The sequence below is a fragment of the Convolutriloba macropyga genome, chromosome 5, assembly GCF_964194025.1.
Source record: "Convolutriloba macropyga chromosome 5, txConMacr16.3, whole genome shotgun sequence".
Classification (NCBI taxonomy): Eukaryota; Metazoa; Xenacoelomorpha; order Acoela; family Convolutidae; genus Convolutriloba; species Convolutriloba macropyga.
Genome location: NC_134472.1, coordinates 43853207 through 43871772, shown reverse-complemented (window position 1 = coordinate 43871772; position 18566 = coordinate 43853207). Strand labels below are relative to the sequence as shown.

The 18566-nt window shown below is 32.0% G+C and overlaps 1 protein-coding gene across 1 annotated transcript in view; it reads right to left on the bottom strand.

Moving 5' to 3' along the window:
* The window catches only part of LOC142340022 (uncharacterized), a 133229-nt gene that overhangs the window by 64456 nt on the left and 50207 nt on the right, over window positions 1-18566 (bottom strand). Inside the window, exon 6 of the mRNA XM_075390420.1 lies at window positions 17257-17455. Coding sequence (XP_075246535.1) covers window positions 17257-17455 — 199 coding nt within the window. The remainder of the gene's footprint in view (window positions 1-17256; window positions 17456-18566) is intronic.

The window sequence follows — 18566 nt, the reverse complement described above, 5'->3', positions numbered from 1 at the left end:
AACACAAATGCAAAGTAGAACTTAATACATCGCCATTAAAGTCTATAGGTCTTCCATGCTCATCTTTAATATGAAATTCAATATATTCTATTCTATCTTTAGTTACATTTTGATCTAAGATATTAGTTGGTATATTTATTAGATAGCCTGGTGGCTCTGTAAGAGTAAAAGTATATAGTATGTCTGTGTTATTACCATTATCATTAACACCAGATATCACATTACAATGAATGTTAATAGTACTAAAACCCATAATATCAACAATTTTCTGAGATGTATATTTACCTTGTTCATATACTATTTTTCTAAAGCCCAGTAATCGGGCTATTGAATTTTCTATGTCAAAGTTAATTGCACCTTGTTTTATTTCCATTAAACTTTTCATTGTATTCTTATCAGGTTCTATTATAACATTACCATTAGTTTCTTCTTTTATTAATTTTGCTATTTCGATTAATTCATATGCACCTGGTATAAAAGCTAAAATACGGGTATCTGTCCATGTTTCACCTCGGGTATCATATAAGAATTGATTGTTCCTTCTATTCACATTAAACAACGAATTGTAAACAGATAATCTAATTAAACCTAATTTTGACGAGTTAGGTATAGGTTCACTAAAGTTAAACTTTTCTGTTGGCTTTATCATTCTAAAGTTAAGTGTATGTTCTTCTTTAGTTTGAGTTAGAGTTTCATGTATCTTTTGTAGTTCATATAGAATTAAGTTGTCATTCATTTTTTATCTTATAAAAATTGATTTTGATTTGGATACAACTTATGGTTATAAAAATGATATACACAAAAGTAAGATTATAAAGTCTAAACCAAATAATCTGGCAACAATGAATACAATCAATACTAATTAATATCATTCTCATTAATATCATTTATATCATTAATATCATTCTCAATAGAGAAAAGAATCATTTAAATTTGCGTGATTCATATCTTTTGCGAGATAGAATTTGTATCAGATGATGCTGGTGGTGTATTTGCTAATAAAGCTAATATCAGATTAGTTAATTAAGGTATGATGGCATTGTTTAGTTCAGTTAAATTTGAAACTAGTGGTGGTAGGACTATTGAATATATAGATCATTGCCATCCTAATCTAGTGATGTATAAGTTATGAACTAGTACTGATGATGAATATGAGAGTGGTTTCGTTAGAAATCAGGGTAATCGAGATAGTCAACTTAAAGGTGACCAAATTGCTGCAGAACGAGGTCATATGTATATGATCATTAAGATGAGTGATCTATTTGGTTTCGTAAATGATTTAGAAAAGATTATATACGGTTTAGGATTTAAACTAATATTAGAAATAATAATGATAGAGCTCTATTTAGAGTTAATGCTAATCCAGGTGCAGTTGCTAATGATGGTAATATAGAAATTAGAGATATATCATGGTGTGTGCCTAGTAATGACAATAGAATTAATGTGCAAAAGGGTTTAAGTAAAATGAATAATGTAGACTTTAGCTATTATGAAAGAAAGACATTTTATAAGAATGTGCCCAATGCTACTAACTTCTTGTTGGATCTTGGAATGGAAAGTGGGATGGAAAGACCACAATATATAATAGTTGGTTTTGAAAAAAAATGTTAATGAACAAAATCATGATGCAAGTACATTTGATATAATGAATCTTACTGAATGTTATTGTAAGATTGGTAGTGAGTTTTATCCCGAGGATAGAATGAATATTAATTATGGTACCAATAATTATAATGAGGCTTTTAAAGAGATTGTTAGCTTTAACAAAGATTATAATGGGCTACCACATAATATAAAACCATATATAAATCATAGAACATTCAAAAGTAGTTATAGAATATATGTATTTGATACTAGATATCAAAATGATCATATAGGTCCACAACCAATACAACTTAATTTTAAATTTAGTGCTACAGTTGCTGATGTTATATGTCATGCATTAGTTATAACTAGAAAGGTTACTAGTGTGAATAGTGATGGTAATAAGATGGTTGATATTATATCATAGACATTGTCTAAGTTATAATTAAGTCATAGTTATAATTAAGTCATAGTTATAATTATAACAATAGTCCTTGTAATTATTTCCTACTAGTCTTAATAAAACCCTTAGCATAAATAATATCTAGTTTCTTTTTATTCTCTAGAGCTAAGCCTCTAGCTTCAAGTTTAGTTTGGGGTTTGGGTTTGGCTTCAGGTTTAACCCTGGGCTTAGGCTTAGGCTTAATAACAACAAAGGGATTATACTTTTTAACTTCCATTATTTTTTATATATTGAAATGAGTCCTTTAAATAAGTTCAAAACTAATTCTTATTGTGCTGGAGGTAGACAAAGTGGTACTAATAATATAAGAGGAGCTATTACTTCAAAAGGAACTAAGATGTTAAAGGGTAATTTTGTTAAATGTAAGAGAAATAAGTCAATGACTGTCAGTGATGCAACAATAGAAGCTGAGGGATTGAAAGATTTCTTCAAAAGTGTTGGTAAAGCTACGGTTAACTTTGGAAAGAAAGTTGCTAATAATCAAGTAAGAGCATTAGAAATAGCAAGTAAAATAGGAAGTGCAGCTGCATCTAGAAACCCTAGAGCTGCTTTATCAGCCACACCTGATTTAATTAAATTTGCAACTACTGGTGAAGGTATAAAGGTAGTACAAAAAGGAAGAGGTTTATACTTAGGTACAAAGAAGAGATAAATGTTTGATTATGATTATATTATGTTTATGTTTATGATTATGATTATATTTATGATTATGATTACATTTATATTATGTTTATGATTATCGATAAATATTAATAATAATATTATTATTACTAAACATACTATTATTACTAGAAACTAATATCTTTAATCTAAAAAAATACTCAGCTTGTTTTTCTTGTTCTTATATTCTTCATATACCTTGAATAATTCATTATATTCATCATTATCCATTTTATTATCTTTCATTGACTTAGTATATAGTTTATTAAACTTGTAGCTAAACTGCTTACTTAAAATATACATCTGTGAATACTTTATAATTTTATTTCTTATTTTAGTATTAAGTGTTTTTGATAATGAACCACAAACAGTTGCTGTAGCAAAAGCTGTTGGTATAGAATAAGGTAAGCCTATACCTGTTAAGGCAACATATGTTGTTGTTGCCGTTGTTGCTATTGATGATAATACTATTTCTGCTATCTCAGCTACGTTAATATAATTTTTATATCTACTTAACTTCTTATTATAGTTATTAGTTTCAGTTTCAAAATAATTTCTAATATCTTTTATAATGTTAATATTGTTGTTAAATTTATTATTGGCTTGAATCTTTTCATTTATGTATTGTTCATTAACGGTTGACAAGTTGGGATACAGTAATCTCTCACTCGGTGCTGTTGGATTGGTCATGGACTCCGTCATAGCTTTGCTTATTTTCATTAGTAAAAAAAACTTTCTATTTTTTTCGTTATGTCTCCTTGTTTAAAACCATACTGCTTCTCAAGTCTTGCTTGATCTTTATTATCAACTAACGTACTTCATAAAAGTATAGCAATTATATATTGTACTATTGTCCTTTTATTCTTTAAAAGTGCTTCATCAACGGCAGAATTAGTCTTTTTATTAATTTCTTTAAATTCTTTTAGACCCGTAGTAAACATATCATCTAGTTGTATGTTAGTGATATTCTGATTAAACTTATTATTATCAAATTCTAGTTTTAATTGATTATATTTAGAGATAGTATCAGCAGCAACTTTATAACAAAACTTAACAGTATTTGTGACTTCATTTGCTGATTTAATAAATTCTTTATTAGTTCTTCATTAACTTCTGTTTCATTTAGTTGTAATGTTTTAGTTGTAAATTTATCAAATTCACCCTTTCTTAGTTCAGTTATGTTTCTACTTAAAATGTCTATTTTATTAGAAGAGGATAAGTTATTGTCACAATACTCTTTATTAACAACATCTTTTTCATCTATCGGAGGATGTACATTCGTAATTTCATAGGATAATGATACAATAATATCATTATCTTCTAGGAATAACCCACGAGCCTTACTTAGTGTTAAGTTGTTTCCATTCCCCATATGATGTTTCGCTTGGTTAAATCTATTTCTTGTCATTATTTATATTAAGAAATATATTTAATTATTCTAAAACCTTATTATAAGATTCAAAGTCAAACTCGGATTTTAATAGTTCCTGTTCATAGTATTTACCTTCTATTATCTCTCCATTCATGTCTTCTATTTTATATGTTGGTGGTTGTGTTTTTAGAACTTCATTAACTTTAAACAATTCTCTATTCCAATTAGAAGTGTAACCTTTAGAGAAGATATTGCGTTTATCTGCATTTCTAACATAATCACCAACTTTAAATTTTGGTGTTGCTTTGGTAGAATTAACATAGTATTTAACCTTATCGGGATTATTAGAAGCATCAACAGGTGTCATATTAATTGTTGAATGAATGTTATTGTTATATGTTATGACTGCATCATTTAGTATATTTACCCAATTACCATCACCATTGATGAACATTGGTTTATTAATTATGTGTAATAATGTTCCATTAAATCTCTCTATAAACACAGCCTTTAAATCACTATAAGTAGAATATAGTTCTGTCTCATATTCTTTAAGTAGAGATTTAAATGTTTTATTGTAAAACTCACTACCTCTATCTACCCATAACTTTTCTGGTTTTCTACCGGGGAAACCGCAACTATGTTGATCTTCGAAGCCACCTTGTGGACTTTCAGAGCCTCCCTGTGGATGTTCACCTAATATTATTTTACAGCTAATAGTTATAGATAAACCAGATTTATTCTTTAAAGGAATAGCCCATGCATATTTTGTGACTATATCTATAACAGTTAATATAAACTTATAATTATTATTGTATTTACTTAGAGATGATTAATCAATTAAATCAGCTGACCATGTTTGATCTTTATATAATGGTATTATTCTTTCTCTTCTAAACTTTGTTATTTAAGGGCAAAATACTTCTTTAGCTAATAAATATTGTTGTTGTTTTTCCATCATTATTCATTTACCATAATTAAAAACAAAATTATCTAGTTGCTCTTGATTAATAATATTCATAGATAATAGTTGCTTAGATATATCTAGCATTTCATCATATAATCCACCATGACCAGCTTTTGTTTCTAGTATTAATAATTCTAGTCTTTCTGTTTTGTTTTTCTAGATAGTTTAATTCTATTAAGTTCATCTAGCTTAGTCATTTTTTTAATAAATATATTATACTAAGTATGAATTAGATCTATAATTATAATTAAAATAACTAATTGTAATAACTCATTATATAATATAATAGCTGCTTCTATTAATTTTCTATTGCTATCTATAGTTAACTCTTTAATATCATTAATCATGGAACCTGCTTGGCTTGCCACAGACAGTCTGTTCGCAGATCAGTTTATCTACATCCTTATCCTTATCCTTATATAGTTTCTTAATCGGCGAAGCCGCTTCTCGGATCCTATTTATCAAATCCCTTTTAAATAAATATAGTTCCTTATCATGTGGATAACTTTTTATATTGTTTACATAAAACCTTTTATCATCAAATATATTTAAACTAATCTTACTTGTTTTTGTTGTTGTCCCCAACTTTTTGTATTCTGCTTTCATCTACTGTTCTCTGTGTATTATTCATTAATGCATCATAATAATCTATGTGCCTAGCATTATTATGCTTCTTTATTCCTTTTTCTTTAGTGTTTTTATGATAATTTTTGAAGCTATATGTTTTGGGGGACAATGCTATAAATTCCTCAATGATCCTACTTCCCAGCTCGTGCTTAAATTTGCCGGGGACTTTATTATTAGTTTTTATAGGTATGTCTAGATTACTTAAGTCCAGATGCTCATCACTAACTTTTCCTTCACTATAACTTAATACGAAACTGTCCGTATCCATATAGTGAAGTGTTAGATCTTTGAGGGATGGTTGTAGAATATTATAGAATACATCAAACATGTAATTTGCAAAGTTCGAGTATTGTTACTCCTACATAAACAGGTGAGCTATATTCTATTTTTTTCTTTATATATTCTATTTGGCTATAATCTCTACATCTAGTTATATTCTTAAATGTTGGTTTACTTACACTTTTCATTATCTTTTCTTCATCATGCAAGAACTTGCTTTGAAAGAAGTGTAGAGGATTCATGCACATTCTTCCATATAGGGAGTTATTCATTTATTTCCTTACATCCTTTTCTGCTTCAGTTTTAGCTGTTGCTCTTTTATTTGTATTGTTTTGTATATAATCTCTGCATATATAATCTTGCTTAAATTTAATTACTCTGTATTTTTGTTACTTTTACTCCGATATTAACATAGAACTTTAACATCCTATAATGAACCATACATTCTGTTTTGTTGTTTTGGTCTAAGATTAATTTCTCTCATCTTGTCTTGCCTCCATCTCTTTCTCTGTAACCTAATTCATTATCATTTATCATTCTCTTATTAGGCAGTAGTGCTAACTGTTCTGTTCTCTCTTTACATTCATTAGTTTAATCAATATCACAAACTATATAGTAACCATGATCACTATCATCTGGAGTATTCAATTTTGCATCGAGGAACCCGCTTCGCGGATCTAGAGTAGTAGTAGTAAATTGGAAGTCCTTATAAGGTAATTTTTGCATAATTGCATAACCATATAGGTTGTTTGCGTCTATGTACTAAATCTGCGAAGCAAGTTCACTGATGGACTTACCATCACCGTTATCCGTGAAGCGGCTTTGCCGATTAACATATCTATCACCCATTATTCCACATATACCACCTCTCTTTGCTCCAACAAAATCATCTAGCATTTGTTTATCTTGCAATGTATCTAATGTAACGCCGCTTGACATCAGCCAACAATCAGAACCATAACCTGGTAGACTAACGTAATTTAGTGGAATGAGTTTGAATTCTTTCATGCTTAATTTAACATATTCACTCATGCAATAGTCTAATATTTCGACATCATTCTGTAAATACTGTATAGTTAGATCTTTACCAGTTTTATGACTGTTTTCATTATTAAAGTTATCTACTTCTTCTTGTATTGGTAATTTATTATGTAGTGAGGATTTGAAGTCTTCAGTTTTAGATTACCTATGGCTTCATCATACTTATACAAACCAAAGTATTCATATGGATATAATGTTTTAGTTTTACATCAGTATATCTTTGCCATTTGATCTAGAGGTATAGCTAAGAAGTTATAACTATCTAAGAATTTGAGACAACCAATGCTAAACATCTTAGACTTACCAGCAGCTAGTGGTATGTTATCTACTTTTCTTTTATCATTATTCTGTTTGAAGAGATCACTGTATAGGAGAATGAAATAGCCAGAGCCATTATGGAATATTACTGGCATGAAATTTTGTTTGTATCTTAGATTACATATTTTACATGCTGGTCCTCTATATTTACCAGTTTCATGACAATGATCTCTTACTTTATTTATACATGCTTTGCTGCAGATATGACAAGTGTTATTAGTTTCATGATATAATTTATCTTCTTCTGTCAAAATCATCTTTTCATTATGTTTGAAATTATTCTCTGTTTCTATTTCTAATAGATCTCTAGCAAATCTTTTGATGCGGCCTAGACCGAAGTAGTGCTTGAAGTTACCTTGCCAGGTGTAAGCCACAGCTATTGGAATATGTTCAGCTATTACATATTTATGGGTCTCCGACCATGCTTCGCCATAACCATTAGTTGAGACTTCAACAACGCAACATTCTATATCGGCAGTTATAATATTTTTTATATTCTGACGTTTGTGTTCATTCATAAAAGTAATGTTTTTTCTTCGGACAAACAATCTCTGGTTTGAATGAGTTGTTGCATTCGTGTTTATCATATTTAATTTGTGAGTTAAACCAATAGGTACACCTATCGCAGTAATAATATTTAATGTTATTTTTATTTGGGCGATCTAACAGGGTTTCTATGTTTTTTATTAGGGCACAGTGTTCTATTTGACCATTACTCCAAACTAGTATTCTTACATCTTTTCTATCTTTATTAAAATCATCCACTTGTTTAAACAATTCTACTTTACCTCCACCACAGGGGGTGTATAACCAAATATTAATATTGTATATTTTCTGTATTCTTAATATAAAGCCGAAGTCATCTTCATGTTGTTGTCTTGGTTCAATTAGTTTATCTACATATTTACTTTGCTCTCGAGTTGCATTACCTATGACTGGATGTAACCATGCGGTGATAGTTAGTTGCAAGCAGTTGTATTTATAACTTCGTATATTTAATATCGATTTAGAGTTTTTGAGATCAGTTGGTAAATCTATATGGGTACCAATAGATGCTTTAGTTGGTTCAATGTTTAACTGAATACTTCTTATTCCAAGAAACTCAAAATCATAACCAGAACCTTCATATATTTCCTTTTCAAAATTTAACCATCCGTGAAACGGTTTCGCCGATTGTGTGAAGTCTCCATTTTCATATATTGCGTTATTAATAATATATTCAGTATTGAAAAAAATTTTAGAAGTTTTAACTTCTTTTTTGGTTCTCTTTTTATACTCACACTCGGCTGTGATCTTATATTTAAAACTCTAAGTTTTCTGAACTGGTAACAGTTTTTAATTTCTTCTAAAGAGTAATTAGTTGCTTCGTCTATGTCTTCAATGTAATTCCCACCTTTATCAATAATATAAAATTCTCTCATGTTCTGGCTGGAGTTTATATGAAAGTCTTCTGTGTTTTCTAGATACTTACGATTATGACTATATGAGTGAGTAGTTAGAGCTATTTTATTCCTAAATTTTTCATGACATTCTTTACATTCATACTTAATTTTAGAGTAGATGCTGTCTTCGGCTTTCGCTTTAGTTTTAATAATATAATCATCTTCATCCGAATTATACACCCTCTCCGAGATTTCTTCTTCTTCAGACTCAAACATTTTCTCCAATAGTTCCTTATGTTTGAAATCGTATGATTGATGCCTGTATAAACCCTTCTTTGATTCAAAGGATAGATTACAGACATCGCAGAAGTTTATGACACTAGTATTAGTTGATTGAGACATGATGTATTTATTTAGGGAAATAAACAAAATAATTTTTCGAAAAATGAAAATGAAATGCAATAAGTGTATAAATAAACCTTGGAAAGAATGTTGTAATAATTGTAAAGAATAAGATTATTCTTGTTATGTATGTAAAAATATGGTTAAAGTGAAAAATTATATAGAACATTTGGGATATCATTATTCTGATCCTGATCAAAATCTAACATGTAGTATGTGTAATGTTTATAAACATATCATTATATAGATTTAGAAACAGGAAATGTAGACTATTTATTTATCTTCATAGATATAAATATGGTCATACTAGAAATCAATTCAGGGAGCATGTTTATAAGTATAATATTCAAGAAGCCAATTCTTCTTCTTTTAATTTATCTGTCATGTAGTTTTTTTAGTTTTATTGATATATCTGCGAACGGGCTCTGCTCGTGGTAAACCAAGCATGTTGGTATGCCACGGACGGAGTCCGTACCCTGATATTTTAGATTTAGACCTTTTTTCATAATTGATATTGCTTTATTTTTTATTATTATTTTCTAGAATTAGGCCATTTCTTAATTTAATGTTAGGCTTAGAGTGAATATGTAGTAGTAAGTAAAAACAAGGATCTTAATATTATGTAAATATTAGCAAAAAAGTTAAATTTTATAAAAGAGCTAACCTGGTTTTTTTGTTAAGTTTATTTTCGCAAGTTGGTTTTACGTGCTTGTTACACGGTCTCACTAGTTTTATACTAGTATCTGGGATACGTCCACCGGAGTCGGTGGGGATAGAACCCGAACTAAACGTCTGATAATGGACAATTACCAGCTTAACTCTGTACTAGTTGATTGCACTAAGTGAGACAAGAAATGATAGATTTAAAATATAAAAGAAGTGAATATAGAGAGAATGCATAGTAGTGGATAAAACAAGGAAATCAACAAGTAGTAAAATTTGGCCCTATTCGACATGCGCGATTAGCGTTTGGAGAACAGGCCAAATTTTGCAGGTGGTTGATTTCCTTGTTTTATCCACTACTTTCATTCGGGGGAGTGTAACAAAATTCAGTTAGGATGATTTCAAATGACGTCATTGGATATTATTAAAGACCACATCCGTTAAAAAAATTAAAGTGAAAAAAATGACACCATTTTTGGCGCATTTTTCAATTGACTTTCAAAATTAAACTGCCGCAAATTGAGTTCAGCTGCTGAATCTTCTGAATGAGAGAAATTTAGATCACGAGAAAAAAGGGCGCAAAAATCACTCGAAAAGTCAAAACTGTCAAGCAAAAATTTTGCATTGAAAAACATAAGCCGTATAATACGGATACGAATCGAAGAGTAGTGCAAAATATTCTCTATATCCGAAATGTCGAAGAGAAAGCCGATGTTCTAATCAGAAATATTAAAGAGGAAAAATCACATGCCTAGTAGAACTATTTTTTTTTTGAAAAAAGCAGACACACTTTACAGTTCAGGGGTGTGGGTTGGTGGTGGGTGGTAGGTAGGTAGATGGGTAGCTTGGTTAGGACCATAGGTGAGGGTGGAGAATGGGTGTAGGTAGGTGGGGAAGCTACGGCGGGGGTAGGTAGGAGAGGGGGTGCGGATAGAGTGAGGCTTAAAATGAGGGGGTAGATAGATTGGGGTGTAGATAGGTGGCGGGTTCTGTGATTGGGATAGGGATGAGGGACTATTATGGGAAGAAAACTTCTAAAATGACGTTTTGACCTTGAACAATATCAGCAGTGCCTAATCACTATGTACTAGAAACTAATCTATTCTTAAACTTCATTGTTCGAAAACAAAAGTCAACGTTCTAACAGATCCAAATGTTCAAAATGAAATCATTTAAAGTACACGACATGAACAATTTTGCTTCAGCTAAAAAACACGGCCAGTAGAATACCGGTAACGACTCCAGGAGTAGTGCACGATCATCTCTAAATCAAAAATATCAAATTGAAAGAGCCGATATTCTACCTATATCGAAAACATCAGACAAAAATATTGCCTAAAAGAACAAAAATGCTCTGAAAAAATCAGACGCACTTTGTAATTTGATTGAGAGCGTGAAATGGTTGTGGGAGGTAGCTTGGTGACGAGGGGCAGGTTTTTTGAGTAGGGTAGATAGCTAGAGGAGGGTAATTAGTTGGAGTCAGTATTTGGAGCCAGGGTGGGGGCGTAGAGGGGGTAGCAAGGTGAGGAGGGGGAACGTATGTACGGGGGAGGGTAAATAGATGGGAGCGAGGTGGGTAGGTAGGTTGGGGTGTAAGTAAGTTGCGGGTTCTGTAATTGGTATAGGGAGTAGGACCTGTTATGGGAAGAAAACGTCTAAAATGACTTTCCAACCTTGAATTTTCTTAATCACTGTAATAGTAACTAAGCTACTGTTAAAGTCCATTGTTCGACAGAGAACAGAAATCAGGGTTCGAATTCTGAAGTCAAAAGTACAAGTCATGAACAAACTTCCGTCAGCTAAAAAAGAGCAGGCATTGAACTTGAAATCTTGAAAAGTCCTCAATTGTCCAACAGTAAAAATGGATAACATAAGCCAAACAAAATTTTTACACAAATTAAAAATTATCAAAACAAATTTGTATTGTAGATACTCTGGTTGTTATAGCAAGGAGAACCCATATTATACTAAATTCGAAAAATCAGAACACAAATAGTCAATTTACAGATAACTTTCTGGATATGAACAAAAACCAGAAGCAAAGAGGACAAATTGGAATTTTCAATAGAATCTCCTAATATTATTATTAACTTTGACCTCAGAAACAGTCTAACGTTCTTCAAATTGATTGACGAACCCAGTAGCAAGAGTAGACTACTGATTAACCGGTAGTTTTTACTAAACACACGTTAAAAATCAAAAATTAATTACATTAAAATTTTAATAATTTAGTTACATTAGGACACTACACTTGCTTCATAAAAACACTTGCTTCATAAAAACCAGCAAAATCTTGTCAAAAACTACAAAAATGACAAATCTGCAGGCCACAATAAAGTTTGAGTTATATACGAGACAAACAGACGGCAGAAACACACAAAAAAATAATTCAATTTAAAAAAATAGGTACTAAAAATATTAGAAAAAATTGCTTCTGTAATAATCACATCCATTTATTAAAATAGTTTTAGACTTCAGCAGCTTTTAATTTCTGTTGCCCCTTGAACTAAAATTAGCAGCCAGCTGCGGTGCTCTATTGCAAATTGATGCTCGGCGAGCTTTACCTGTTAATCCGGTTTCAAAAAGTTCAAAGTCATGGAAAAAGGTGTGAAAACATTTTAAAAAGCAAACATAGGGGAAAAAAACCTGAAATAGAATTCAAGGAACTGAAAGAAAAATTTAGCATTACTATCTCACTAGCAGATCAACTGAACAAAGCCAGCCAGAGACAGAGTATCAAAAGTTTAGAATAACGAAAAATAATCAAAAACATAACAGATTATATTTTGTATATATAACTCTTGAATCCTTTAACGTAGAAGCCAAATCTGATTCATTTAAATAATCATATTAAACCACGCAAAAGCCTACAAAAGTGGTCAATAGGTCACATAAAATTAAGAAATAACAAACCTTCTGGAAAAATTCGAAATTGCCAAGTGAAAGTTTCAATCCTTGATATTAAAATGTTCAATACCATTCCATTGCCAAAAAGAGCTGTGCAGTAACTTAATATTAAATCCTAGAGGATTACCTGACCCCTGTGTCTAGAGAAGTTGACAAATTTTCGGAACTTAATTGCAATTTTTTTTTAAAAATGCAAATCTTGTCCCTTTAACGTTGAAAACAATTCCATTGCCTGTAAAAGCTATCTAGAAACCCATTTTTGAGCCCTAAAACAATTCATTAGCTCAGAGAGCGAAAAACTCAAAAAAATGACAAAAACTTTCAAAAAACCTTTTCACCTTCAATTTACTTGTTCCCAGCAACTTCAATAAATTAACCACCCTAAAGACTACCAACACCAGTTGAGGGCTTCTATTGCAAAATAATGCCCGCCCAGCGTTACCTGTGTGTATCCCGTTTTCAAAGCTGGTCATCAAATAAAGCTGTGAAAACAGGTCAAAGAGGCAGTAGGAAAACTTCTTAAAACAATTAAAAGAACTGAAGGAAGAACTGTATCTGAACAGCAAATCAATTGAACGATGTCAGCCAAAAAGACAAGAAGTCTCAAAACTTGAAAACTAAAGTCAAACGAAACAAAAATATAGTCGTTGCAAAGAAATTGACGCTACCAGCCCGAAGACCAAATTTGATCACTTTAAATATACGCATTAACCCGCGCACAAGCCTTGAAAGGGTTTTATTGCCACTTAAGATAGAAAATCTCCGAGAAACAAACTTGGAAAAGTAAAAAATGCACAGAATTTATGGAAATGCAAAATTTATGCAAAACTTCTCAATATTAATTTGTTCAAAACCATTTTTTGATCTCTCGAATCACTCGAGTAGCTCATCTTCAAGACCTAGAAAATTTTTTATCGCGCCTTAAAGATAAATTTAGAAATTAATTTTAAGAAATGCTACTCAAAAACAGCGGAAACTGACCTTTTCACCTTGAAAAGAGGCCTTACAGCAGTTTCAGCATAATAAAAACCTAAAAGGCTACTAAAACCAGCTGATTCTCTCTATGGCAACTTATCCCGTTTCAGAGTTCAAAGTCATGGAGAAAGGTGTGGAAACATCTTACAAGGCAAACATAGCAGGACAAAACCTGAAATCGAATTCAAACTCAATGAAAAATTTAACATTACTGTATATAACTAGCCGATCAACTGAACAAAGCCAGCCAAAGAGACAAAGAGCATCAAAAGTTAAGAATAACCAAATAATTAAAAATACAAAAAATATATAAACATACCGGGCAGATTGCCGGAAAATAGCCGCCGTTGATTCCAATAAGCATGATTGGGATTGAACGAACAGAATATATTGAAAAAAAAAAGATTTTTGTACAAAAATATTTTTTAAGTCCGATTTATTTTGATGGCATTTCGTAGTTTAACATTTCGTAGCTACAGGGGCTACTATCAACACCAATAAGCATTAGAGGTGGTAACTAAGACTTATAGGAACGACGTTCAAATAGCGGGCATCTAAAATTGGGCTTTATGGGTTTATCCCGTATCGATTTCTGACTTAAATTTTTTATACCGACTCTGTTCAATTTGAATTGCTTTGCTTAGCAACTGATGTTCAAATTCACTTTTAGCAGAATGAGAGAAGAGAGAAACTAGCCTAGAGAAGTCAAAAAGATTTCACGCAAAATGTCGAAAAAGCGGCAAAATGGTAAAGCGAAAAAAAGTTTGACGAAGTAAAAAAAATACGAGCGCAATAATAGCCGGCTGAGAAGATGAGGGCGGCTATTAATCATATCACTCTTGAACATTTTAACGTAAAATCCAAATCTGATGCATTAAGATAATCACATTAAACCACGCAAAATGTCCTGAATTACATTCCAAAGAATTGAATTAAATGACCCGACAATTGAAATTATTACATCAATATTAATCTAAGACAGTAAACAAAGCCCCTAACCCCATATGCGCAAAAGAACAACAAATTAAAACAAATAGAAAATTTGTTTTTCCAACATTTAGTGTTTTAGGAATTAATTGATGAAAGTATTGACTCTTCGCATCCCTAGAGTTAGTACACAATACAAGTTTTCGGGACTCAAAGACAAAGTAAAACATAGCCGGCAGATTGCCGGAATAGCTGCGAAAGAATAGATCTAAGTCCCATATAATAGAGATAGAAACAGATACAGATCTAAATTGAAAAAAATGGACGCCGCTCAAAAAACTAGGCTAAAAAACATTCAGCGATAAATTAATAAAGCTTGTTAAAATTCATTCCACAGAAGCCTCTTATTAGGGACCTTTACTGCACATATGAGTTCCTTTGACCTTAAACAAATTCAAATTAAACTTAAGTTTTAAAGTGCAAAAGTCATTTTATTGAGAGGAAAGTCACGTATGATCAAAATCTAATCACGCAAATAACCTAAAAACTTTCGCTAAAGCGAGTGAGAAATGACGTCACGCGCGCAAATGCCGTTAGTGAGCGGAAGAAGTCATTCAGAAAATTTGACTTTTTCAGCTTTGCTGTGTAAACAAGAACAAATGTAGAACGAAAAAAGAGCGTCAGACGACGAAAAAAACAAAGAGCACCGCAATATAGCTACGCTCAGCTTAAAGCTTCGCAGCTATAAAAAGTGAGTAAATCACATAACTACATGCCAAAATCCTAAACGAAAGCATAGAATAAAATTTGAAGCCACAAGATACCTCCTAGCAGATCAAGTGGCTGAAAAATGGACAACAGAACTATAAATGACGGCAAGAATCGCACAATCAAACATTTCGAAATCAAATGGTACTTCAGTGAATCAAAACGTTGGCTGAAAGCTGGAGCCAACAAATTGATTAAAGTTACGCTGCACTAGAAGGCCAACAAAAATTTATTCTTGTTTTTGAGACTACGAAAAAACATTATAAAAAACAAGTAAGAACAAAGAATCAACTTTTAATTTTCGATGACCAGGTGTCAAAATCTTTCAAAAATATTGCTAAGAACTGAAGCGACTAATTAGATTCCCCAATCACTAAATAGCAACCGAAGAAATCTTCCATTAATGAGATTAGGTGATCAAACAGAAACAAGTACAAAAATTTTGAAAGCGAACAGCGGATAGGTCAAACATAGCAATAGCTATGAACTGAAACCACATTAAGGAGACCAAGAAAAAAGAAAAGAAAAAATTGAGCAATAAAATCTCGTACACCTCATGAATTAGATATTATTTCTTGAAAACAATGAAAATCAAAGTCATTGAAAATAAAAACAGTTCACATTAGCAACCTATGGGACCTTCCTTAATGAGACTAATTGATAAGACAACAAAAAGTACAATAAATACTCTAAAAACTCAAAAAAACCATCAACAAATTTTGAGAACAAATAGGGTAATAGTCATGAAAACCACTAGCCTTATACTCAAACACTTAACTAGGTTCACTTATGCCTAATTGGCAACCAATAATGGTATCATTAATGATACCAGGTGAAAAGACGATAGTAATAACAAAAAAGGGGGCAAAAAATCAAATTTTTAAAAAAATTTATGACAACAAAGTGTAAAAAGAAAACATTAGCTGCCCATCGATGAGTTCAATCAATTGTAAATAAGCGTCATTAGAACACATATGTATCATATTAATAGCACTCAAGGGAAGAAACACTGAAAACAGCAGTCAAACTGCCGCACGAGAAAAAAATACTTTCAAAAACCTGATTTTTGTTCAAATACCGACTTCTCACTCCATTTGGAAGGAACCTGGAAAATCACGCTTCAAACCTACTCGCTTTTCCGCTCCATTTAATACTCCAAAGTGATTAAAATTACCACTCTAATTTTACTTCTCACTGACCTGAAAAAAAAGCAGAATAAAGTGTGAGCAGATCTTTAAAAAAAGACAGCACACCAATGCAGTCCAATTTCTTTGGATTGTAAAATGACAACACACCAATACAATCTAAATCCAAAAGACGGAGCACCAATACAATTCAAATTCTTAGGATTGTAAAAAACCTGTGGAATCTCAAAACTCCTCTTCGAGTCGTAAAAACCTGTTGAATCCCAAAAACCTGTTGAATCCCAAATCCCAAGAATCCTAAAAACCTGTTGAATCTTCGAGTCGTAAAAAGAGCAACACGTTTACAATAATTGCTTCAAACTTCGTTCGAGGGTAATTAAAAAGAACTGGTTATTATCCAGATCACGGAGCTTTGTTATTGTCGAGTAGAACAGCAAGTGGAAAGTTCCTACCCAGATTGAGGTCACAGACCGAAGATGAACGAACGAGGGTCGTGCGTTCAAAATTACTTGGTCTGGAAACAAGGAAAACGCACGAAAGTCTGGACATGAACGCACGAAAGTCTGGTGAACGCCAATACTGGAAAAATTCACGTTCAGGACGATAACTATAGTTAGTCCTGAACGCAAATTTTTCCAGTATTGGCAACACTTTGGCATTCGCTACAATTTTTAGGCATTATTTCGAGCTGACAACAGAAAAATATTTGTTGATTTAATGATTTAATGGGGTTCAAATCTGCTGTGATTTTTTAGGTATGGTAATAATCTGCCAACCTATAGGGATCGAGTGCAGCCTGGAGAGACATGAAGTCAGTTCTGCGTCCCAGTCGTCCACTGGTGGGAGGACTGCCTCCCCATTTGTTCACACTTCCACCCCCACCACCTGACAGAAGGTGACTGGTGCTACCTCCACTGGCACTGCGAGGGGACATCGAATCAGGCGAATAGGCAGCTGACAATCCACCGGATGTACCTGAGGAAAAGAGGAAATAACATAGTTGTACTGAGAGCTATCTAATTTCAACTACATATCAAAATAAGATTAAACCAAACAAGATATTAAAACATAGCTGGCAGATTGCCAGAAAATAGACGCAATAGCTTCGTAGATCTGCAGTCTAAAAAAAAAACAGTTAAGACAGACCAAAAAATTCGTCTTTTCATTGAAGGCTGATCTGTTATATTTTGATTAAAAATCTGTATAAGTTATTGCGGCCTCTATTAGCTGCTCTCAAATAACCTTCAATTAGAGTGACACACACACCCATTTGACCTTATCTCTTTGAATTAGAGTAAATAAAAGTCAACTTCAAAGTGAGGAAGTCATTTTTGAGAGTGAGGTAAGTGTGAACAAAAAATTTATTCACGCGAATGAACAAAAAAACTCGCTCCACTAAGAGCAAAAAATGACGTCACACACGCACTTCAGTTGAAATTGCATGAACGAACGAACAAAAAGCAGATTTGAAATGGTTGTGACGTCATATTGTCGTAACAAAAATCGCGACGATGAAATAAAAAACATAGCCGGAAGAATTCCGGACGCGAATCGAAGCGTCAAAACCTCACAAAAAACCGTAATAGCAGCTGAAGCAATTACCTTTTGTATTAAACCATAAACTCATTAACTACCCAGGTCTGTTCTAAAAATTGCTGAAATTCAAACCAGTGTCACCAAGAGAAACAAAAGGCAGCAAAATTTTATATTAACGAAAACCTTTGTTTACGTTAAAAAAGTCCGAATTAATCAGGATAGTGAAAATGCCGATAAGCCGGGGCTATCAATTGCCTTCGAATAAATCATGATTTTAATCCCAAAAAGATCGCGAAAGCAAACGGCAGATAATAATCTTAATCTTAGAAATTAAGTTAAATTCTTCAAAGGAGACGCAAAATTAAGAATTATAAAACCACTATAATCAGATTTCTAATCACCGCAACTAAGACAAAAACAATACATACTTCTTTCTTGTTGTATAGATGCTAGACATGATTTCATACTAATTCAAAAATTAAAATAATCATAAAAAACATACGCAACAGAACAATATTGAAACGAAGAAAATCATTTAAAAACAATTCCA